This window comes from Aulostomus chinensis, chromosome 7, assembly GCF_037954235.1.
Source record: "Aulostomus chinensis isolate RoL2024-O1b breed Wild chromosome 7, RoL_Achi_v1.0, whole genome shotgun sequence".
Taxonomy (NCBI): Eukaryota; Metazoa; Chordata; class Actinopteri; order Syngnathiformes; family Aulostomidae; genus Aulostomus; species Aulostomus chinensis.
The window spans coordinates 13891361-13914613 of NC_141326.1; the positions used below are offsets into that span (position 1 = coordinate 13891361).

The 23253-nt window shown below is 41.6% G+C and overlaps 2 protein-coding genes across 3 annotated transcripts; both read right to left on the minus strand.

Annotated features, from left to right (window-relative positions):
- Nucleotides 1-1748: 1748 nt before the first annotated feature.
- Nucleotides 1749-7080, minus strand: LOC147258625 (aldo-keto reductase family 1 member B1). Of its 2 annotated transcripts, XM_086208577.1 has the most exons (10): nucleotides 6711-7080; nucleotides 5662-5838; nucleotides 5455-5571; nucleotides 4699-4776; nucleotides 4314-4430; nucleotides 4018-4130; nucleotides 3473-3560; nucleotides 3315-3398; nucleotides 2867-2949; nucleotides 1749-2147 (listed from the first exon to the last, which is right to left on the minus strand). In XM_086208577.1, exons 1-10 carry the CDS (start codon nucleotides 6789-6791, stop codon nucleotides 2114-2116), a joined length of 972 nt encoding a protein of 323 aa, XP_086064703.1. In that variant the 5' UTR covers nucleotides 6792-7080; the 3' UTR covers nucleotides 1749-2113. The 2 variants fall into 2 exon arrangements, with proteins under 2 accessions (XP_086064703.1, XP_086064704.1); XM_086208578.1 differs by lacking the exon at nucleotides 1749-2147 and having other exon boundaries at nucleotides 2863-2949.
- Nucleotides 7081-9076: 1996 nt separating this feature from the next.
- Nucleotides 9077-20181, minus strand: tat (tyrosine aminotransferase). Its single transcript, XM_086208576.1, has 12 exons — nucleotides 20026-20181; nucleotides 18733-19025; nucleotides 18466-18570; nucleotides 17771-17838; nucleotides 17405-17563; nucleotides 14954-15092; nucleotides 14800-14852; nucleotides 11190-11342; nucleotides 10969-11097; nucleotides 10794-10877; nucleotides 9923-10021; nucleotides 9077-9809 (listed from the first exon to the last, which is right to left on the minus strand). Exons 1-12 carry the CDS (start codon nucleotides 20028-20030, stop codon nucleotides 9669-9671), a joined length of 1428 nt encoding a protein of 475 aa, XP_086064702.1. The 5' UTR covers nucleotides 20031-20181; the 3' UTR covers nucleotides 9077-9668.
- Nucleotides 20182-23253: the final 3072 nt, after the last annotated feature.

The following is a 23253-nucleotide window of genomic DNA, read 5'->3' on the forward strand; positions in this document are numbered from 1 at the left end:
GGAAACAAGGGGGGGGGGGGTGCTATGATCCTGACATGATATCTTCAATATTTATTCATTTGTATTCCACATTCTGTGATGAGCAGTTTGTCTTCACAGTGAGCTCACAGCTTGGAGTTTGTGGTCCTGAGAGCAGAGGTGTCCCTCATTGTCCAGGGCCATTGTGAGGAGCCACTACTGGAGTTCTGCCCATCACACTTAGATATGAGGCTGTGCTTGTCTTTCAGTGCCGGAGGTGATGGTCAGAAAACCCTGTTCTCTCTCTATTGAGCTCCACGATGAAATAAGAGTGGGACCGAAAGGTTGTTTGCTAATGATACTGTAAATATTCTTCCTCTGGTATAGTCGCTCTTGTTTGCTTGAATCAAAATTTAAACAGAATTCATCCACCAGAGGGGAGCAGAGCATTCAGTTAGAAGACATCTTGTGCAGTCTAAACTTTGATATTCGAACAGTGTCTTGTAATACAACCCTTCTCCTGCACCGTCAGGGTACAAGACGTGTGAACGGCTCATTGGTCAACAACGCCGTACAGGACTAATTCTGCTCAGCGGTTCTGTTTATTTAGGGATTATGGATCCTCTCTAGTAGGACAGGACAGTAAAGCACAGCGCTCTGTGCCACTGAGCATGTACATAAAGATTTGTGTGTCTTTGAAGATACCGCAGCCTCAGGAATGGCTCCCGCTGTGGCATCTGTTGTAACCTTAGATCCGGCTCCAAATTCTGCTCCTGAGGGGGGGTTCTTTCAAGACCCAGCACAGGCAGCTCCACAAGAAATGACTCCAAAGCTCTTCAAGGGGACAGAAAGCACACACTTGCCTGGCACATGTTCTTGAATTCTTATGTCACCTGGTGTTGTAGCTTCACGTGGTCTGGAAACTGAAAATGTATTTGTATACACTTTGTCTTTACAAAGTGAGGTGGTGACAGGCACATACTGGGGACGTCTTAATCTTTGCAAATACATTATACTTTTTGCTCCGGGCAGTGAATTAGACATCAGCTACTGGTTGATGTACTGGTGGAAAGAAGGCAAGTAACAATTGAATTGACTGATTTTGATTGCAGCTATTTGCACTTGCACCCTGATAAATATTCTGTCAAACCCTCCACGGTTTATGTTCTCTTCCCCTTCGCTGTCATGTTATGGGTGCTGTGGTAAAAGTTAAGTGGTTCTCAAGGTCTTTAATAATGGAAAACACTTTTATGCAGTCAACTTGTCTGATTCTGATACTGCTGCTCTGATAGAGTGTGTGAGGAAAAAAGAGACAAAACTGAGGGTATTACACACACACACACACACACACACACACACACACACACACACACACACCAATTATAGGGTTAAACCAACACTGGGGTTAAAAATACTGCATACTTAATTGTAATCTGTGGAGTTTTTACTTTGTTGTTTTTTTTTGGACCCACCTACAAAACACCTTCCTGCTAAAGTTTATATGCACCAGCATACGCATTAGATACTATACCATAGTACAAAATATGTAAAATGTGTATAATTCCTTCCTTGGAAAACATCTGAATACTTGTTCTTTTTAAATATTTTCAAGAAAAAAAGTAATATCTATATTTTCCTTGCAAGCATTTTACTTTCTTTAAAGTGATACTTCACCCTAAGAGTGTATTTTACCTTTCAAGCAACTGCAACACTTGAGAACAAAAAGAAGGACTGTTTTGCGTTTTGGCGCAGAGATGTTAACAGAATGTGTCAAAGGCTTTGAAGGCCGATCAGTTTAATTTTCCATTCATAATATTCATTCATAAAAAATACATATAAAACTGCTAGTACAGTTACAGCTAACTGTCGTCTCATGTAGCTGTCCTCTGAGATTGTCTTTAAACTCAAACAATGGGAAATCATTTCATTCCAGGAAAACATTGAAACATTTCAGCTCAACAGAGGATCGTTTATCAGCTATTATCATATTTTGGCTCATTGTGAAACTAATCATCTTCACATTTGTGTCACATTCATGTATTATCAGGTAAACAAGTCCGTGATGAGGGCGTTGCTGGAGTGGACGTTGATCTTCCCATTCTTGTTTTGATGATAAATAAATCCAGTAGTCTGCCCGGTAGTCCTCTGGTCCGCCTCACACAAATGGGTAGTACGGGTGAGACTTGACTCTGACACGGAAACAAAACATAACAGTTACAGAGTGGGAGAAGCTGAGGCTGAGTAGAGTTGGTCTGGAGCAGCTGAACAGGAGACATAAGTGAAGATGTTTGGAAAAAACAAAGAGTCTCTTATTTTGTAAGATGACAAGACATTGAAGCGACTGAAGAAGCTGTCGAATGCAAGAAAAAAGGTGCATCTATGTCATATCTTATTATTGAATCTGCTGGAAAATATGCACATGCACGCACATCAGGAAAGACTGGCACTGCCACCCTTGTTCACATAAAATAAGGTCATAATACATTTGCAGAGGAAAATCAATTAAATGACAATGTGTGAAATTAATTTAGTATTTTTCTCAGTCATATTAAGCATTCAGATTTGGATATAAATGCATTGAATAGCTTTTAACAGTCACACAACGGCTTCAAGTGGCTTCGCTGCATCAGCTGCGGTGAAGTCTGTCTAATTACGATGTCACACTTGAACCCTCTGTATTATGATCAGACAGTCTAAGTCAGGGGTGTCAAACTGGTCCAGCCGTGTGGCTGCAGGTTTTCATTCCAGCTGAGCAAAAGTAACACCTGATTCTACTTTAATCAACCAAGGTGTGTCCACACAGCTCATTTGATGGATCAGGTGTTGGTTTGCACGGTTGGAATGAAAGTCTGCAGCTACACGGCCCTTTACTTGACCAGTTTGACACCCCTGCTCTAAGTGGACTTACTCATCCTCTGTGCAGGCCTTCCAATTTCGGTCCAGTTCTCTCAGTGCTTTCATGTCTTCTTCAGTAAGATGGAAATCAAAGATCTGAACAGAAACATGGACAGAATGACCGACAAGACATACTGATTGTCAAATGTGATCAACATCATGAATAACTGTGTCTGGCCTTGACGCATCTAGCTGTTACCTGTCTCAGTTGCAGTCTTTATCCTCCCAAAAGAACCCAACATGACATGAAAGAATTTATATATGGTGCATTTTTATATCTGTCTTTTACATCTGCACTGCCTTCTCAGGAACTGAAAAAGTGAGATTATCTTTATTCATGTATCTCCTCTTTCATTCATTCTTTTTTTTTTTCTACACCTGGGGCTTGATATGGACGTGGCTAAACTTTACTGAATTCATCCTGCTGCTCTGTGTCACCGTTGCTACAGAACCTACTGTACCTTTGTGTTCTCAAGGATGTGATGAGGCTTGTCACTTTTAGGGATGACAGCAACACCCTGCTGCACATGGTACCTCAGCAACACCTGGGGTTAAAAACACTGGTCCCGATGAAGGAAAAACACTCTTGTACAGATGTAGTACACACTCACATACTGACCTGTGCAGGGCTACGTCTGTGCTTCCTGGCTACCTCTGCTATGACTGGGTCCTCCAGGAGCTTATGTGGATCTGTGTCTCCTCTTAACCTGAGACAGGAATGACAGTTGTTGGATAAAGACCGAAGCAGATACACCTCAAGCTTAGAAAATCAAACGTATAACAATGAGGTGCTGTCAAAGGTGACCACAAATGTTCTTCCATGCTGGGCTGATTGCTTCCATTAGGTTGATGGTTTTCACAGCAGAGATGGCAAAGTTTTATAGTTGCCATTTAATTGACCCATTGAAATCAATGAATTGCAGCCAGTCCGCAGCTCATGCGTCACGCAGCAATGATTCCAGTGTGACTGTATGTTAAACCAGGACCACAGAGACAATTAAAGATTAATATCCAGGAATTAACCCTATACACACACTGGCCACACCTGTGACAGACGTGGGACGAGTTCAAACAGGGTCCAGCCACGTACTGTAGCAGGTTCAGAACATGTCTCGTTAGTAATCAGCCCGACTCAGTGGAGCATGTGAGTGATGTGAGTCTTACAGCTCTGGAGGTCTGGCAGGAGAGCCAAAGGGGCTGTAGGCAGTCAGGGCGATGTTGCGAGATTTACAGAACTCTACTAGCTCTGTCTGCACCAGGTAGGGATGTAGCTCCACCTATGGATGCGTCCACACAAGGCAGAATATTTGATGGTTGGGATTATCTCAACTGTACATTGTCCACTACTCATTTATCAAGTCAGAATGATAAGATTGTGAATGAAGGCTGCCATAAATATTTCACAAAGGTTTGACAATATGTGGCGTACTGTACTTGTTTTCCTGCTAAATATGCAGCACCTGATTGACAGCAGGAGGGACCTTGCACAGAGCGAGGAGTCTCTCCAACTGCAGGATGCTGAAGTTGGATACTCCTATGCTCTTCACTTTCCCTGAGGCCTGCAGAGCTTCCATACCCTGCAAACCCATCAGCACAAAGAAAACAATCAAGGATCTTGTTTCCATGCCAGGAGGAATTAATGATTAATATGCAAGCTAGACAGATCGGCGCTAACATTTAACAGCATACCCTGGTAAAGTTTGAGTAAATATGAGTGTAAGAGTTAAACAATAACACAAATAGAAACCATTGCTGTTCCATTTTCCTGTAACTGGTAACCCACCTACTATTTGACAGTGAAACAGAAGAACTACTGAGATCTTACATGAGAGTGTGTGTTCTTACCCTCCATACATCTACATAGTCTACGTCAGAGGTGAGCACCTGTCCATCCTTTTTTGGGAAAAGCTCATCATCCATTTTCTAGAGAGAAATAAAACAGTCACAAAGGTGCTTGGCTGTAAGTGTTGTGTGTAGTAGTTTTGCATTTGTTAGCACAGATATTAGCCTCCCCTGGATCACTCATGCTAACTTTCAACAAAACAGAGTCCAAGATTTGCTTGATTAGCCGGTTACAAGGACTCACTATTGACCTTAAGGGTGCTGTAAGTAATTAAGAAAATAACACTGTTTAATGTTTTTTCAAATGTGTTAAATATCTCTACCTTCTGAAAGCCGTTACTGATGTAGTCTTCGTCAGTCATGTGGGTTCTCTACTCTTAAGTAAACAGAAGAAACATTTTCTGATATCCTGTTCACACTTTCAGCCAATCAGGAGAGAGTATTCCTGCTGCAGCGAGGAGGGACCGGGAGATCCACGCTACTGACTAACACTCTTAGTGCTGGCTGACTGAATATAAAGCTATCAATCTCTTACTGTATTTTAACAGTGTAAATCACTTACTTCAGTTTTCCTTTAGCCTTCATTGCTAATTGTTTTGGTGTCCTCATAGACTTGATGGTTGTCTCTCACAGCTTTTACTACCCCTCTTTATCAAATGAATTCTGTAACCCTACCATAAACAGCAATGCTCGCAAAAAGAAGGTAAAGAAACTTCTATTAACTGGATCAGTGAGCGTAGTGAGTGTGTGACGTCCAACCTTTAGGCCAACAGGGAAATGGATGAGGTAGAGATCGAGGTAGTCCAGCTGCAGGTCACTCAGGGATTTATTGATGCATGCAGGGATGTCTTCTGGAGCGTGATGGGTGCCCCACAGCTGCAGGACAAAGTGTAAGACAGGCTGCACATGAGGCATTGAGAGCGGGTAAGGTTTAGTTCTGCTTCTCAACATCTCGCCGTCACGAACCTTACTGACGATGAACATGTCCTGTCGTCTGATGATTCCCTGCTGCATCTTTGCCTGGAGAGCCTTGCCGATGTCCACTTCGTTGCGATAGCTGTAGGCCGTGTCTATGTGGCGGTAGCCGGCGGCGATGGCGGCCTCCACTGCACCCTGGATTGAGGTGCGAGGAAGACGGGAAGACTGCAACAAGTGCAACATTTTAAACTGGGCCTTTTGCATTCATCAAGCATCAACTATCTTCTGACATTACAACTAATTAATTTCTTTCGAGATGTGCCAGAACTCAAATACCATTCCCTATGCTAAGCTAACTATTTGCCAAGGCTGTAGCTGCGGGGCTCCCTATTGCATGGGATTGGCTCAAGGGAGGATGACAAATAAGTTTGCTTCCCCAAATGTGTGTAATCAGACAACAGCGTTGTTATGGACACGGGAACTATTTGCTTTCCTGACAGTTCTCCTATCTGTGCTTTATTTCTTTGTGACTCCAGATAGCAGGAAGCGCCAGCCATGGACATTTAGTTTTTAGCTGTAGGGAATTATGACTAAATATACAGCAACAAAACAACCTCAAAACTGCTCAAAGGCATCAGATAAGTGAGCAACTTGCTGGATAAATTAAATTATTTATCATGATGGAGATGTGCTTGGGCGGTTTTGCTGATGGTTTGTTGCTGTAGCTGTTTTTTAACCATAATTTCCATGAGCTTGGAGCTAAATATATTTGGTTGGCTCTTCTTGTAACACCAAAAAAGTAACACGGGAGGGGAAAAAAAACAACTTCATGAGGAAGAAACCTGTTTGTCAGTCCTGTGAAAGGCAAACTACACTTTCTTTAAGGACGTGTGTGCAGCTTGAGAGGCAAAGCTGGAAATAGTGCAAGTATTTTATATTGCCCCTTCAAATTGAACTCCTTCAGCTGATCTGTCTGCTCAACTGAATGCAAAAAATAAATATGACAATTGTCCGTGTGAGAATACAACTTGTTGACAGCTGAGTGATCTGAATTATGTGCAGTAAAAATCAGACAGAGGAATGAGTGTGGAGGCTACCTTCCAAGTCCCCAGACCCAACACTGGCATACGTGTGCCGTCATTCAGCTCTATGGTCCTGGCCACCTGTGTGTCTTCCATGCAGTACGTTTAACCACAACCAGAGAAAAACAAATGAGTCCTCGCACACTCACACACACACTCACACACTCTCACAGGCTAAGATTTCCTCTCTCTTCCTCTTTCCTCTTTCACCCTCACACTGCAACTGCCGAGACTGTATCCTTCCTTTTTCTTTGCTGACCCTTTACTTCTCTCACCCTCTGACTGGTTCCTCTCTTCTCTGCCTTATCAGTCCGACGGTTAATAATTGGAGAAAGCATGAAGTTCTCCACAACCATCAAGTATTTATGCATATACTCAGCGAGGAGGAGCATGTCGCAAAGGTCAGTCTTCTCATAAGCGTGCTATGCAAACACACGCAGGGTCACATTGTGGGCTGTGTGCTGTGATACTTCAACTTCAACATTAGATGGTGATATTGTATCACTGTCCTCGGAAGCTACAGTACAAATAATCTAATTGTCACGTTTGGTTGATGAAATACTGTAAATGCATGTGATTTGTATTTGTCAGACTTCGACTGGTTCATATTGGGGAAATGAGTCATTTTACTGTGTGGCAAAAACACAATATTTATTCAAAAAATTGTCAACTTTCAGGCTTTTCTTTTTATTGCTCACTGAATTTCTAAGCTTTGATTTTGTTAAAAGGGTCAAAGACCTCATTTTCGTCCGATGTCCTCTGGTTTGTGTTAATGTTACAAATCTTACAAAAGGTTCATCATGAATTGAAAAGCAGTTCCTGGATTATAACCGGCTGTCGTACTAACTTGTATTGTTTGTGTGACATATCAGCAAAACTGCTTTGCAAAGGTTAAGGTTTAAATCACAAACTGGTATAACTGATGCCAGATCAGCTGCCCGTGTCAGATTTCATAACCGTCTTCATGACACCCATGACTGAACATCAGGAAGTTTCCTGCTGCAGAGATATTGGTCACAGTTCACTATGATGCAAACACCCACTTAGTTTACTTTAATTTGGTTATTCAGCATTGCAAAAAATGTTGATGTCATTTAAAAAAGACCAACTTCATACTTTTTCAGTTTTGTAAATGAGAAACACAAAACAGCCACCCACCCTCAGGGAAGGCAAAGACAGAAAAGAAAAACATGCTCTTGCTACCTGTTAGCTTTGGGTTGATTTTAAGAATTTACTGATTAAAATTCAAGCCCCTAAGTTACTTATTAATGCCTTATTAAGATATATTTATATTCATGTATAGGAAAGAGAAGGAAGTATTTAAGGAGGGAAGAACTGTGAAAACTGATTCTGTAAATAGTGTAAAAGATGATATTATTATATATATTAGGGTTGTTGCCTCATGGCCTTTGCTGCTCCCTGAGATCTCAAGTGGCGTTCCTTCATTGGAGCTTCAGACTGACACTCGATTTACACTATACAGACTTTGCAGACATTTCAGAATAACTTCCCTATGAAGAACACAGATTAATAATCTTCCCTTCCTTAATAAGCCGGATGTAAATGCATGTGACGCTTCCGCATGTTCGTAGGTTTTTTTAAGTCTTCGTTTTTTTTTCGTTCGCCTTCCTGGAGAAAGTCTTTTAATCAGAAAAGCCATTTAAAGCCCATGAGATATGTTGTAATTTGATGGAGAGGATCCAAGTCACTCAGCGTCTGCAGGCCTCAGCCTAGGGTCCAATGTACCGCACACATGGACGTTTGTACACTTACGTAAGACACAAACAACGTGTGGAAAATAGAAGCTTAAAAAGCAGGGATTATGTTGCACAGACTGTACAGCTATGTGAGGCCAACTTGTGGGTTTGGGGTTGAATTCATACAATAAAAATAATAAAATCCTTTTTAAAGTAAACATATATATTGTCTATCATATAAAGGTTCATTAAGGCTCATTCTCTACTTTTCGCTCAGAGCAAAACCAGGCTTCAAGCATGCATCATTTACATGATTTTGTCTCAAGTGTACGTCACTTTTGCATCGGTTATGATAAATACAAGGACGTCACACTGTATACTCAATAACCCTATTTTTAAAACTTTAGAAACTGTTGAACATATTTGTGCGAAACCTCTTGGAACACGTTTTACTGCATGATGACACTGAACGTCTGCGATTATCTGCTTTATCAGCAAGTATAATGTTTGTACATTTACATAATCTGGGAGAAAAGAAAGTGGCATTTTAAGTTTGTTTTTTTGGATAATGATATGTGTTATTCTGCACAAACAACGTCGGGCACCTATTTTTCTCTACCTTCATACGCGTGTGGAGGCGCTCTTGATAGTTTCTTGCAGCAGTCAACACCAGCCATGTAAGCGATCACATTTTTATTAACTATTAACAAAACTACTTAATCCACATTTGAACCTGTACATTTACAGCATATATGCAGTGTTATTCACTATGGTACAATCTCCAGAGACAATTTCGTTAAAGATTATGCTCATACACAGTAACATTAAGAGACTTTTTCAACTTAACATTTACCAAAGGAAAAAAAAAAAAGGGATATTCATACATGTACCCACTTCCACTGCTTGTGGATGATCAGCATAAAGTGTCTCCTGCGTTATGGCAAAATGTCAAAGTAAAGGAGCCTGCTAGTGAGTACAGTCATTCAACCTGCAGTTGATGTTAAAGAGGTTATATTACACAGCAATAAAAAGCATTAGACAAATTAGATAAATATACAAAAACAAGAAGAGGTTAGCATAAGGTGCTGTATAAAATATAAATATTAAGTCTGATCAAAAATTACACCATCAGTGGACTCGTCTGGAAAGTTGCTTGGAAGCTTTGTTGCCACAGTGATGACAATACTAACACAGTTTCCAGTTTATTCTATTCATGTAATACGTGTGAGACATTTCTATGATCACCAGTCCGTCAGACTGGTCCAGCTCCGCAGCATCACTGGTCCAGGTCATTGCTGTCACGGCTGCTGGGCCGATAGTGACGCTGGCAAAACTCCCTGATCCGACCACAGGCCTCCACCATCAGCTCTTCTGGCACCGTCACCACGATGCGGAAGTAGTTAGGATATTCAAAAGCCTGGGATAGAAGAGAACACACACACACACACACACACACACACGTGGTTTGTTTGACTGGTTGCATGGATGTGGTTGTACAAAGGGACACGTAGATGAAGGATGACGTCTCACCGTGGCAGGGAGACAGAAGACCGACTGCTCGGTGACCAACCGCTCAGTGAAGTCAACATCATCTTTAAAATCTGGGAAACGATCCATGTCAATGCCAACCTTGGATGGAATAAAACAGCAGGAAAAAAAGATAATAGGAAGGATTAAAGTCTAAATCTGAAATTAATGAGTAACACAAAAGACAGCGTTTTTGTTTGTTTTTTTTTAACTCCAGATATACTAAACCTAACAAATACGGGAGAAAATAAACTCAGAAATATTTGCAAAATCTTTAAGTAAAACATCGACATTTGTTTGAATTAGGTTTATTTTTTTGTGTTCAAATTGCTTGTGTGTGAGTGTGAACTGAACTCACACTCATTTGTGAGTTCCCTGAAATACACACTAAATGTACGCAGCTATAAACCGTAATTGTCATCATTTGTGAACATAATGGATTTATTTTCTCTCAACATAAGTAGATGGAATAATGTTAAGCTAATTCTTCAACTTTGTTCCCTGATTATAGAAGTTCTTCACTGATTTATGTTTGATTATGATTCTTTTTAGTAAAGAGCTACTCAACATAAACTATTCATACACAGTATATAGAGCAGGAGTTCTCAAAGTAGGGTTCATGGACCCCTAGAGGTCCTTGAGGGTCCTTGGTCAAATGAACAATAGTTTAATTTCTCTCTTTCTTTAGCATTCAAATACCAGAAATCTGAGCTGATATTAAACAGCATATTAGTTGACATTTAGAAATATAGTTTCTTTGCACCTTTTAGTCCAACTGTTAATCAAATGTTCTTGTAAGGCAGAGAAAAGAAACCACGTTTAGTCTGAGAGTGCAACATGTGTCAACTATACCACACAGGCTTGTGGGACTGACCATGAGGTACATGGCTCCTGAAGGCATAACAGGGTTCAAGCCAGGGACGGTGGAAAGCTCATGGAAACAAATCTCTGAGTTGGACTGGAGGAAGAAGAATGTAAGGATCGTGACACTAAGGCAGACAGTGAAAAGATGTATTGTATGATCGATACTGAAAGGTGACAGTGTTCACCTTGAGGAAGCTGATGGTCTGGTTGTAGAAGCTTTGAGGTGTGTTGTTGAGGATGCTCTCCAGCGCCCCCTGGACGATGCTGCAGGCTCCCAGGATTCGCTGGCTCAGTTTCACAAGGCCCTGTCGGATCTGCAGAGAAAATACGCCGCACATGTGAATGATGTACATTAAACGGTTCCTCTCTCTCCAGCGGATACCCGATGCACGCAAGGATAACACACCTCAGATCCAAATATATCATTCCTGTCATGGATAAGAATCCATCCCATCCTCCAGCCGGGGACCAGCCAGCGTTTAGCCAGGCCCCCGCAGGAAAGGATGGGAACGTCACTGCTGAGAGATGCCAACGAAGGACTGCAGCAACCTGGGAAAACCTGAGGAGAGGAAATGAAACATGTTCATGTACCACGTAGCAACATGGAAAGAAAAGCACAGCTTCACTGACACCAAAATTGAATTTGTTAATTTTAAAGGGTTAAGGAATAAAAAAAAAAAAAGTCGACAACAAAATAGTGCCAAACGTCTCTCAATAAAACCATCACAGCTGGAAACTCTGTTATCGAGTCACCGATTTAAGATCCACATGAAAATGATTTAATGATCAAAATATATATTTTTAAGAACTTCAACAAGTAACAGCATCATTTAAAGGCTTTAGTCCACTTTCAGGCAGGAGAGACCGTTCACCCTCTACAGTTGCTGAGGCTGACGTGTTAGCAATAAATGTGTGCGTCAACCTGACACAAATATTGGCTTCTTTAACTGCTAGATACACGCAAACAGTGACAGTGACGCAAGACAGTCGAGCTGTGCTAAATGTGATTGGTCAGTTTGTTTGTTTGTCAGCAGGATTGCATAAAAACCATCATGCTGATTTTCAGGAGACGCGGTGGAGCACGATTAAAGGCCGGAGTCATTTTCTTAATTTTATTTAATTTTATGGAGAAACGCCACACATTTGTGAGGGTTGTTATATTAAAAAAAAAAATGCTATTAAAGAGTAAATGTGACATTTATCGTTGAGATGTAACAGGAAGAAGAATTCAGGAAAGAAAAAACAAGAGACAGTGAAACAGTAGAGAGGGTGTTGGTTACGTGATACAGCCCACAGAGAGCTGGTTCTCATTAAACCCATACAGTATCCATGACCCAGGAGAAGGGAACTGCCCCGCATCCCATTGGCCAGAGGGCTTTCAATTATATAAAAGCAACACTGTATTTACAGGCTGTCAATCCCAACTGTTTTTGCCTTGTGACCCCCCTCCCTCCCTCCCCCACCCCCACTATTCCTGTTTTAATTCAAAGTGTGTTAAAAAAAAGTCCTTCATGACGCTGACAGCACATCTACACTGCAGACTTATAAACATGATTTATTACCGAGGGTCTCATGGAGGAGAGGGCCTCAGAGCTCGAGCTCCACAGACACCCTGGACCTTAAATCATAAGGCCTCAACGTCACCCACCATCACCAACACCCCCCCACCCCCACCCCCACCCCTGCACCCACCCTGCCCCACATCCCAACATCTGCATTGATTGCAAACATATGCAGCTGAAAAGTGCAAAGTCATTCTGGTCTGCTACTGTTGGAAGTGAAATGCTCAGATGGTGGTGGTGGAATGGTGATGGGGGCCGAGGCAGATGCACCCAGTCACCCCGACGATAAACGTTTCCATTCACACACTCCTGCTACACAAGAGAAAAGTGCAAATGCAAGCTGTCACGATTCATTCTTCTTTGTGCCAATGGTGTGTGTGTGTGTGTGTGTGTGTTTGTGTGTGTGTGTTTGTGTGTGTGTGTGTGTGTTTGTGTGCGTGTGTGAGAGAGAGAGAGAGAGAGAGAGAGAGAGAGAGAGAGAGAGAGAGAGAGAGAGGGAGGGAGGGAGGGAGCTCAGTTTCTGTGCTTATGACAGTCGTGCATCAGTTTAGTCCTTCAAAAGCACTTCTTCTCCCAGTTTTAGACTATTAGTATTTCCATCACAACAGTCAAAAACACAGCATGAATGCATTAGGACTGCAAGGAGGTGACAGAGGTCTGCACAGCTGAGCAGCAGATAGATGCATTTGCAACAAATGATTTTAGCCAAAGAACCTCACACACAAAAAAAAAAAACGTCCTCCGGATTGTGAAAGCAAGCTTAAATCACGACAGACTTGTACAATGTACAAATAAGCAACTGTAAATGTCCGTGAGAACGGACATAGAAAACAAGCAGACTTCTAGGACGTAGAGAAAATCGTAAACTTCTACGCTTCTGTAGTGAGTTTGAGGGGGAAGAGGATTTACTGCTTGATCATCAAATTTCCAATAATTTTTTTCTTCAATTTGCTAAAGATTGTCAGATTAACAACTAACCTCCTAAACTTCCTCACTCACCCACCTTTATGACTTTAACCAGGGGAGCGGTTACTGTTCACTATCAACAACCACACACACCACAGCATGACAGATGAAACGACAAATCACGCCTAGCCTAGCCTAGCCTAGCGTGACTGGTGTCAGGAGGTCTCAGGGAAGCTCGTGGACAACATGTTCCCCATAGAGTCAGTTTGGCACGTTTAATGACCTTCAGGAGGTGTAAAATGGTACTTTTAGCAAATAAATAAATAGTTGAATGAATGAGAAATATCAGGTGATAATTTCTTCATGGAACAATACCGAAATGGAGGACAAGTGCACTGCACAAACCAGCTCTGCACTTGTTTTATTGAATTAGCAAACAGCCGGTCTGTGAGTATGTGCCCCTGCTTGTTTTTTTGTACTGGTGCCAATGTGAACATTTAAACTTAAGTTTGACCAGTTCAGACTTTTCAAGGTCGACAAAGATGCCAATGACCATCAGGACTAAATATGTTGACAATATTGTTTTTGAATAACCAGCATTTAAACCTGGCAAATTTTTTGGTGCACAGGTTGTGTTGAACTATGTGACAGTACTATTTGCAAGTTAAAGTCGTATCCAGATGGCAGGCGAGCTTGAGTTGAAGCCCTGTAAGGAAACACTTCCACATAAATAAAAGTACTGATCCTACACCCAACATGTACCAACTCCCAGAAAGTGTATTTTGTCATTCAAGTACTCACAAATCGATGCTGAAGATCCTCCTGCATCACACCTTTGTGACTCCAGAATGCAGGAAGAGCCAGCCACGTATATTTAGCTTGACGCTAATGGTGACTGACAGCTAACAACAGCAGAAGTTTCCATAAACACAAACTTTCAAGTGCATCGGCCAGAAAAATCTGTCTTCTTCTTCTTCGGTAATCTAAATATTCTTTGATTTGAACTAAAAACAAACTATGTCTCCCAGCGCTGGCATGGTCAGTTAAACCAACTCACTCACGCTCATCCACCCTGGTTCAGGTTCACTTTGGTTAAATAAACGTAGCCGGCTTTTGTTGCATTCTGAAGTCACAAAGTAGTGAAAAAGGAGGGAAAAAACATCCTCGTGAGCTCAAGATACCTATTTGTGCTTGAAGGGGGGTGAAGTATCACTTTAAATGTCATTTGGACCGTCACTACACTTTAACGCTGCGCTGAATGACATCCCCTGCCCTTGCTGACCCTTTGCTCCCACTTTCCCTGCCTTACTGGTTTCTGTCAGGCTTCATTCACTGCAGGTTACCCCTAATCCCCCCTGTGCTGATGTGAGGTTGTCCACTCTCCATCCACTGCCAGGGCAAATACCACCAAAAGAAACGCAATCTCCACTGTCACTGTGGTGAAAAATGTGCCTCGCTATTGTTTCAGAGGGCCCCATGGAGGTCGGCCAAGCCCACTTTCCAACCTGCACTGAGATGTGACTTGTGTTGGCGTGTTGCTGCTCTCACCATGTCGCTGTAGATTTCATCTGCCAGGATGGGGACACAGTGTCTGGAGGCCACTGAGAAAAAGAATAATCCACATATTTAAATGTATATTCACTTTACTCAACTTGCCAATTTTTATTCTTGCAAAGCCCAGGACCTGGCAGCTGCTGCTAACCTTTGAGGATCTTCTGGAGGTGTTCCTTGCTGAAGACGGAGCCACATGGGTTGGAAGGATTGGTAACAACCAGACAGGATGTTCTCTCATCAATTAGGCTCTCCATGTGTTGTATGTCAATCTCCCATGACTTCTCTGGCTGCAGAGTGAAGACGCATGAGGGCAGAAGCTTTATTCATTCATTCATTCATTCATGTACAGCTGAAGTCTTTTCTGATGCAAACATGAAGAAGAACAGTCATAATGTTAGAGGCGGTTCCAGGACGCTTGAGATCAAGACAACATCCACATACTAAAACATTCTAAATTTGGGATTTTTTTTTTTTTTTGTGCAGAAAATTGCTTATATCTTTCAACTGATTTGTCTGATAGCTGATATTTGCCTATGCTGATATTTTCTGAATAAAATTATATATATATATATTTTTTTAATTATATTTACATTTAGTACTAAAAAATACAGACAGGCTGAATTTGAAAGGGTAACATTTTTCTTTATTTAAAAAAAATTGTTAAAGTCCATTGCTTATTCTTACTTCAGCATGAACAATAACAACGCGCAAGAATGAATAAGCTGATCTTGACTTGCTGGGCTGATATTAACATCGGCAATAGGGACGATATATTTCAAAAATGGCAAGTATCTGCTGCTACTGATAAAATGTCGATACTGTCACGCATCACTACGAAGAACAAATACCAGGAAAACATCAATAAAACAGATATGAACATGTTTTTACTAAAAAAAAAAAAATTTTTTTTAAAAGGAACAAGCACCAGTATCAGCCAGTATCAAGAACCCGAACCTCAACATCCAGCTGCTTATGCCATGTAAATCACTGTTACGTGTATCTGCCTGCCAACAAGATGAGAGCGGCTAATGGGCTGCATGAATCATTTCTGATCATCTGGGAAATATGTTTCCTGTTTTTAAAAATAAGTGTTGGAGTTGGAGCTCAAATGTCTTGAGCTTTGACAACATAAAACCATATTTGGATCAGGCATCAGGAATAAGGCACAAGAAACTGAATTTCTCCATTTGTGATTTAGGAGATCGGTTATGATTTTCTACATACTTTTGTGTATGTGGAAAATCTTTGAGGTTCGCCAAGTCTACAGCTGTAAATCTGCTTCTCATCTGAGGAAATGTTATGAAGTCCATCCACCAACTGCAGCTTCATTTCCAACGTTAAAAAAAAAGACATTTAAAAATCTTATTCCAAGTTTGAATTTTGCAATCTCCACGTCTTACAGAGGAGCCAGGGAAAAGGACAAAGCTGATGGAATGTCAGTAATGCAATAAAAGCCAGAATGCGTTAACTCTACCCAGGAAACGACACAGTATCATCATGGCAATCACATACGGTTTCTGTTTTTAATGACATGAAACATGAATTCCTTCTATTCTTACTGTTGCCATGACAGCCTTACCTGAGGGGAACCGTTTCACAGTTCATTCAGTTTTTTTTCCTCCCTCTAAACGAAGCAGAGACACGTCACCGCTCAAACACGCGTGCATGAGCGGTTGCATCAGCAACTCATGACGGTGCGCGTGGACACTCAGCTAATTTGAATGGTCTGGTTCACCTGGCACATTCGGCTCAGTACAGAATTAGCCTCTAGAAACGCTTTTGATCCTCAGCGTTTGTTTAGGTGTCTTCAACCAAGAAAACAGTGCCATCAGTCGCCAGTAGATGGAGCTGAAAAGTACGGTGCTGATTCATGGTACAGTAGAAGGAGATAGGTTCTGTTTTTAGCTCCCATCAAAGTTATTTTGGATTACTGAGCATATGGCTGAAAAAGGAATGTTCCTGACAGTTTGCAAATAGACGTTTTTCGGGCCATTTTGATGTTGTTAGCCTTCAGCTACCCTTTAGCTTCAAGCTAAATATACGTGGCTGGCTCTTTCTACCTTCTGCAGTCACAAAGAAGTGATGCAGAAGAGAAGAAACATCCTTAAGAGCTCAAGACACTTACTTGTGTATAGTACTTGAAATGCACAAAACATTTTCTGGGTCAAGTATTATTGTAATGTTCAATTTACTATTAAGCTAGGAATCACTAAGTCTGTTTAATTATGTGCAAAGTTATTTACGTTGGAGTGACATCCCTTCCCTACCACGTCCCAGCGCTTGCTTTCTGCTTAGCATCTCGCCTTCCGGTGCCTGGACGCTACAGGGGTCATCAGTGCACCCCTGGGACACCTGGGACACCTGGGACACCTGGGTACAGTGTTCCCTCCACACCTCAGTACTTCTTTCTCTTCTCATTCCCTGCATGCCCATTAGCTGTGGTTGCTGGTCTTTTGTCAGATACAGTCTATCATTGTGGCTGATTTTCAGATAATGTCCGTCACTTTTGTCCACCCTTTGGGCCATGGTAGGGCAATTAGAAAGGTTTATTTCCTAAACCGAAACATTTTTGAAGTTACATAAGGGGGGAGACACATACCAGCAGGTTGTAGAGTTTGACCTCGATGCCCATAGAAACAGCCAGAGTCTTATATAAGGAGAAGCCTGGGCAAGGGACCAGGATGTTGTCCCCTGGATTACACAGGACACTGATAGCCAGGTCAATGGCCTGACTGCAGCCGCTGGTCAGAATCACATCCTGAAGGGGAGGGTGAGTGCATTTTTTTTTTAATCTTACAGCTTAAAAAACATATATAGAGCTGCTGTTTAAAATTGTGCTTTAGAATTGTGCTTCCTTGTGCTGTTAAAAGTCATTTGCATGGACTCACGATGCAGTTTAACCTCTAGTATAGAGAACCATGACTCAGAATTAGGTTAGATAACGAGTGCGTCTGTAACTGTTCACCTCTGCGTCCAGTGGGGCCTCAGGGCAACTGTAAAAGTTGGCCACTGCCTGCCGGCTCTTCAAGTAACCTGCAGGAGGCAAAGAGAAAGATGTGCGTGTCAAAAATGTGCAAAGAGAGAGGCGTAGATACGAGCTGTTTTAAAGTCCAAGTATCCACAGACCGAGTCATGCTAAAACCAGACTAAAGAGTTTGCACAGGAATATTTTCAGACATTCAAAGCCTCTATTAGTGTTTGAATCGTTAGCCATGAATGCAACTGCAAAAAAACCCAAAACTCCTACTTTCTTTCATACCCACAGCGATCAATGTACGACTTGTCTTTGTTGGTAGTACCAGCTGATATTTGCTGGTTTCACCACAAGGATACAACAAATTATTAGGATGGAATATTTTCATTGAATGATTTTTGGTTTGTGTTATTCTCCCTTTTCCCAACTTTTAAGACTTCGTCCACCCTTCAACGACCTTTAAGGTGGAGCAGATTTTCCCCTCGGTGAAAAATCAAAGCCAATCTTAACAAAAACTTCCACACATTTCCTCACTTACGCACAGAATATCACTAAACCCTTCAGGTCATTAATCATGAGCAATTAGTAAGACGGTGTGTGTCTTTCCTCATTGCACCTGTACTTCAGTCCTTGATCCAAAACCAGATTCCTGCTTTTGCTTTGGATGTACTATGCATGTTACTCACCCACTGACGGAGCGTAGCCGTTGTACTTTTGCGAGTCAATGGCATCTTTCATGGCCTGAAGCACGGAATCATCAGTGGGGAGGTTTCCAAACACGGTGGGATCCCCTGAGGAGCACACACCAGCAGTGAGACGGCTGATGTCGGGTACAGGATCGCTACACTAGAAACTGTGTTTAAATCTGAAGCCGCTTGTTGGTTTACCGATGAATGAATTCATCACAAATTAAAAGAAAGAAAAAAATTGCAAAGCTGCAGAAACCCTCTCACCTATGGAGAGGGCGATCATGGGTTTCTCTGGGTTCGGTGTGAGTTTCATCCCATCCACGATGGCCCTGATGGGATTGAGGGTGTTGTTGGCCATCTCAGATGGTTTCACCTCCCATCTCTGTCTGCGGCTCTTGGCTTTGACCGGATACACACTCACGTGGTGAATGCCGTTCCCATTCACTCCCTTTCCAGTGACTCCACTCCCATTCAGGTTTTTGCCATTGATGGTGGTTTTGTTATGGACTCCATTCCCGTTCATTTGAACCAAGTAAGACTTGTTATCCATCCTGGCACTGATGAGGAGGATGAAGAATGGCAGTTAGAGCGGCTACAGCGAGGAGCACGAGCACGATTCACTAAATGTCTTATGTGTGGACTTTAATTATTCTCTGATTTTATATCATATGTATTATATCTGGTTTTTTTACATTCCATTTTTTAAAATTTTGTACTTGTACGTTAATTAACCTCGCAGACTTAGAATCATTATTATTATTAATATTAATATTCTGCTGTGTAAAATACATAGAATTGATTTAAGTACCTGTCAGTAACTTAATCCAGTGATTGATCAGCCTCAACTGCAAAAATATAAGTATTCCAACTGTAGGACTACTTTTAATGTTAATATTTCTGTATACTTGCACGTTTGATATCATTTATTTTACTAGCAATAGAGAATCTTGCTATTTCAGCGGTGTATTAAACAACTACGACCACAAGGACTCTACTGGAAAGATAAAAAGTATAACTTCATCAAAACTTCACAATCCTTTCAAAAGAGTTAAGACTCATACACATATTCTAAGAAAAAGTTTGTTCAGATCAATATTGAGAAACTAGAATCAGATAAGTTGAACTAATTGAGCAAGTACTTTTATCATTACCATCTTGAGCGCGCGCGTCATTAAGAACTCTAAGTTTAGCTCTGAACTGTTATGCTGCACTATTAAATAAACCGACAGAGAACCTACATTAAATATTAAATGTTCAGCGTGCAGAACCCTCGGGAAATAAAATACCTTATTAAACGAAGGTTTAAAAAAAAAATGCAACAATCCTTCCGGAAACAAGAATTTTATCCACCCATGAAGAAGCTGGGTGCCTGCAATAAATTGCCTCAAGACTAATTAATTTAGTTTTTTTTTTTTTGTCACCAATAAAAGTTACAGGCAAATGTTGAAATTTTATTACCATGCAGCAACATTTATAGAAGCTATACATGTTTTATTAACAGACAACAAGTTAATTATGAGGACAAAACTCCCATAAAAAAGAATACCCTATACTTACCTCATTATATATTAAATATAAGGTCTCTCCAAATAGCAGCAGCGTCAGTTACAGACTCGTACAATAAATGAATCAGTCAGGTTTCATACACCGGATTTATAGCAAAGAGCCATGAAAATGGGTGTTGAACCCGGCCCATATTTCCATTGGAGGAGGCTGAGGGTTGAGCCATTACACCCCTTTTACATCACTAACTAGAACCATACCACCTCAGACTTTCACGACACCAATTACCGGCCAGTGGAGGAGGGACGCACGCGACGGCACACGGCGGCTCCCGAAGCGGTGCGTCACGCGCTGTGCGTCAAAAAATGAGAGGGCAAAGTTCAGGTACCACCAAAAAATAAAAAAATAAAAATAAAAATCAATCGACTATCTTGTGTATTTTTGCTTTGTGAAAAGTATTCTGATATGAACAATTAATGAGTAAAATATGTGCTTCAATACTCACTTATCAGGGCTGCTGTGCCAACCCCAGCACCTGCTGCTGTTACAAGGGTGTGGTGGAAGAACCTCATGTACTTCTGGTTACTTTCATGAACTCACCATTAAAATCAAATATGATTCATTCAGATAATTGTATGAAATGACTCGTTCATAATCATTAGGCTGCTTTTATTAGTGTTCATGAACTGTGTGTGTCAACAGAGGAAAGGGGGGGGGGGCTGTTTACACACCTTGAGCCTGTAGAGGTCAATAGATATACAACATGTGCTGATGAGACTCCAAATCATGAAGCTGAAGTTCTTATTGAAGGTTAAAAGATGAATACTCCTGTGGTAAGTTAGAGTCAGTACTTGATCTTTTTCAGATGATCCTGCTGAATCTCTCCGTGGTAGATCTCCCGCAATTTATTGGATTGATTTCTTCAAGAGAAACAGACACAACAATTGACTTTACAATGTTTCCTGGAGGGGGGGGGGGGGGGGGGGCATTGCTCAGAGGTGGTGTGGCCTCTAGCAACTGAAGGGTCGCTGGTTTGAGCCTCACTTCCAAGTCCAAGTATCCTTGAGCAAGAAACTGAACCCCTAATTGCTCCTGATGGCCCTGTGATGGACTGGCGACTTGTCCAGGGTGAACCCCACCTCTCGCCCAATGTCAGCTGGGATAGGCTCCGCCCTCGTGACCCGTAACAGATAAGCAGTATAGAAAATGGATGGAGGTTTTCTGGGTTACAAAATGACTCAACGTTGTGACGCATTTAAATACAGATGTTAGGGGGATAAACTACTGCTGTCTGCAGGAAGTAGGTCTCTCTAAAACTGGTAGAGGATTCCTTTTGACTCTGTGTGTGTGTGTGTGTGTGTGTGTGTGTGTGTGTGTGTGTGTGTGTGTGTGTGTGTGTGTGTGTGTGTGTGTGTGTGAAACTGTGCTCGAAGCTTTTTGGTGTCCATGTGTGGAGCAGATGGCTGTCTGCTGCACAAAAAAAGGAGTCGTAAGGGAAACCGAGCGATAAGCTAAAGGTTGGCAAAATAAATAATAATGATGATTGATATTCTTCATTCATTCATTCTTATTTTTCTTTTTTGGGTCATCATGGGAGCAAAAAATCCACATCATAAAAATCAGTCAACTTCTGCAAAGAACACGTATGGAAACTACGGCTGTTTCCACAGTTTATATCCGAATTAGAAAATCTGGCGCTCCCTGTGCAACAGTGATAGAGAAAGACAAACACGCGTGAGTCTGCAATGAGTAATGCAGACTTGAATGAACAAGTAGACGGTTTAAAACTGTGGGGTGATAAAAAAATGAAACAGTGAAAGAATGGGGGGAGAAAAGAGCAAACATTTGTTTCCTTGATTGCACATGAAGCAACTTTAACCAAATCGTGTTGACGCTGTAGCCTGGTGTCTCCCTGCAGATGCTGTAACAGCAGGGGGCCTTCAGTACCTGCTGTCTGGTGATGCTTAATCAGCTGATACAACCGGTGAGTTAGGGTTTACTCAAGGATGGGGTTTTATTTGCATGTTGGCCTGTAAGGTTTTTGAGCGCTGGCGTTATCATTTAAGCACTGTATCATCTGACATTTTGAATTCTTTGCGTGTTACAGATTTTACAACTGTTTTTTGCATGCTAGCTGTCTAACTCATACTGATAATCCAAATCTTGCCACTAATCTATAAAAGAACTTGTGAACTTTAGCACTTCCCTGGCAATATTAAAAAAAACATAAATTGCTCAACGTTATTTACAGGCTTTGATACTGTTGTAGCATGAGAAGATGCTAATGATGCTACAAAGGTATGGGGGGGTAGGGTTTAGGTTTCCTTCAAATCATTGGAGGACTTTACTGAAATCTCCATACAACTCAAGAGTGCAGATTCTCTTGACTCTACCACATGTTGATACACCCCTGCTCACCTTCATCTCGGTCTTGTGCAAGCCTGCGCTAAGCTAACCATCCCTGGCACCAGCCTCATGTCTTTCTGAAAAAAGTCTTTTTGTTCTTGCGCACCAACTTAAGGAAGCGGGCCGTCTGCTTTAACTCAACCTCTGGAGCTGCCGTGTGCGGTGCTCGCGAACCATCTCCAGATCTTCTGCTGGCGTCTTGGTCAGCGGACCTACAATATCAACCCAATGTAAATGTTTTTGATGTCTGGGGACAAGACAAGGAAACCCACACAAACACAGGGGGAGCGGGCAAACTTTTGGACCCTGGTACCACCTGAATATTTAACTGGGGATTTTCTAGCTATGTTGCAACAGTTCTAACCTGTAAGCCACCATCCGGGCCAAAGAGAGCATATGTTGGCTTGTTTATTGATCTTGAGCAGAAAGTGACTTGCCTGTGGGCAGTAGAATGACCCATAAACACAACACTGACATCGCAACGCCTGTTTAGTGGATTCAAAAGTAACACTCCTAGGTAGTATTACTTCTCGAAATCTAAAAAATAACTCTATTACATAAACTGCCAGAGAAATTGAGTCATACGCCACTTGCTTCTCTGGTACACCCTCCCCAAACAAAAAGTTACTTATTCATAGTGACTATGACAAGCTGAGGCTAATACCAGAGTCAACAAAACATGTTATACGTTTGTCAGTGTTTGCTGCATGTGAGCCTCGTGTAAGGCTGTGGGGTGTCAGGGGTAAAACAAAAAAAGCAGGTCCAACCAAGCTGTGGAAAACAACTTAACATAACACACACACACACACACACACACACACACACACACCCATACCTATATATGCATAGATGGAAAAAAGGTGATTTGATTCCCTT

What these genes read in the sequence shown, in the direction of transcription:
- LOC147258625 (XM_086208577.1), bottom strand. Translation starts at nt 6,791, where the DNA reads ATGGAAGACACACAGGTGGCCAGGACCATAGAGCTGAATGACGGCACA. An exon ending in ACATGTTCATCGTCAGTAAG is followed by an intron (nt 5,572 to 5,661) that starts GTTCGTGACGGC and finishes TTTGTCCTGCAG; the next exon opens with CTGTGGGGCACCCATCACGC. An exon ending in ACATCCTTGAGAACACAAAG is followed by an intron (nt 2,950 to 3,314) that starts GTACAGTAGGTT and finishes GTTTCTGTTCAG; the next exon opens with ATCTTTGATTTCCATCTTAC.
- tat (XM_086208576.1), bottom strand. An exon ending in AGACCATCAGCTTCCTCAAG is followed by an intron (nt 10,878 to 10,968) that starts GTGAACACTGTC and finishes TTCTTCCTCCAG; the next exon opens with TCCAACTCAGAGATTTGTTT. An exon ending in TCTTCTGTCTCCCTGCCACG is followed by an intron (nt 9,810 to 9,922) that starts GTGAGACGTCAT and finishes CTTCTATCCCAG; the next exon opens with GCTTTTGAATATCCTAACTA.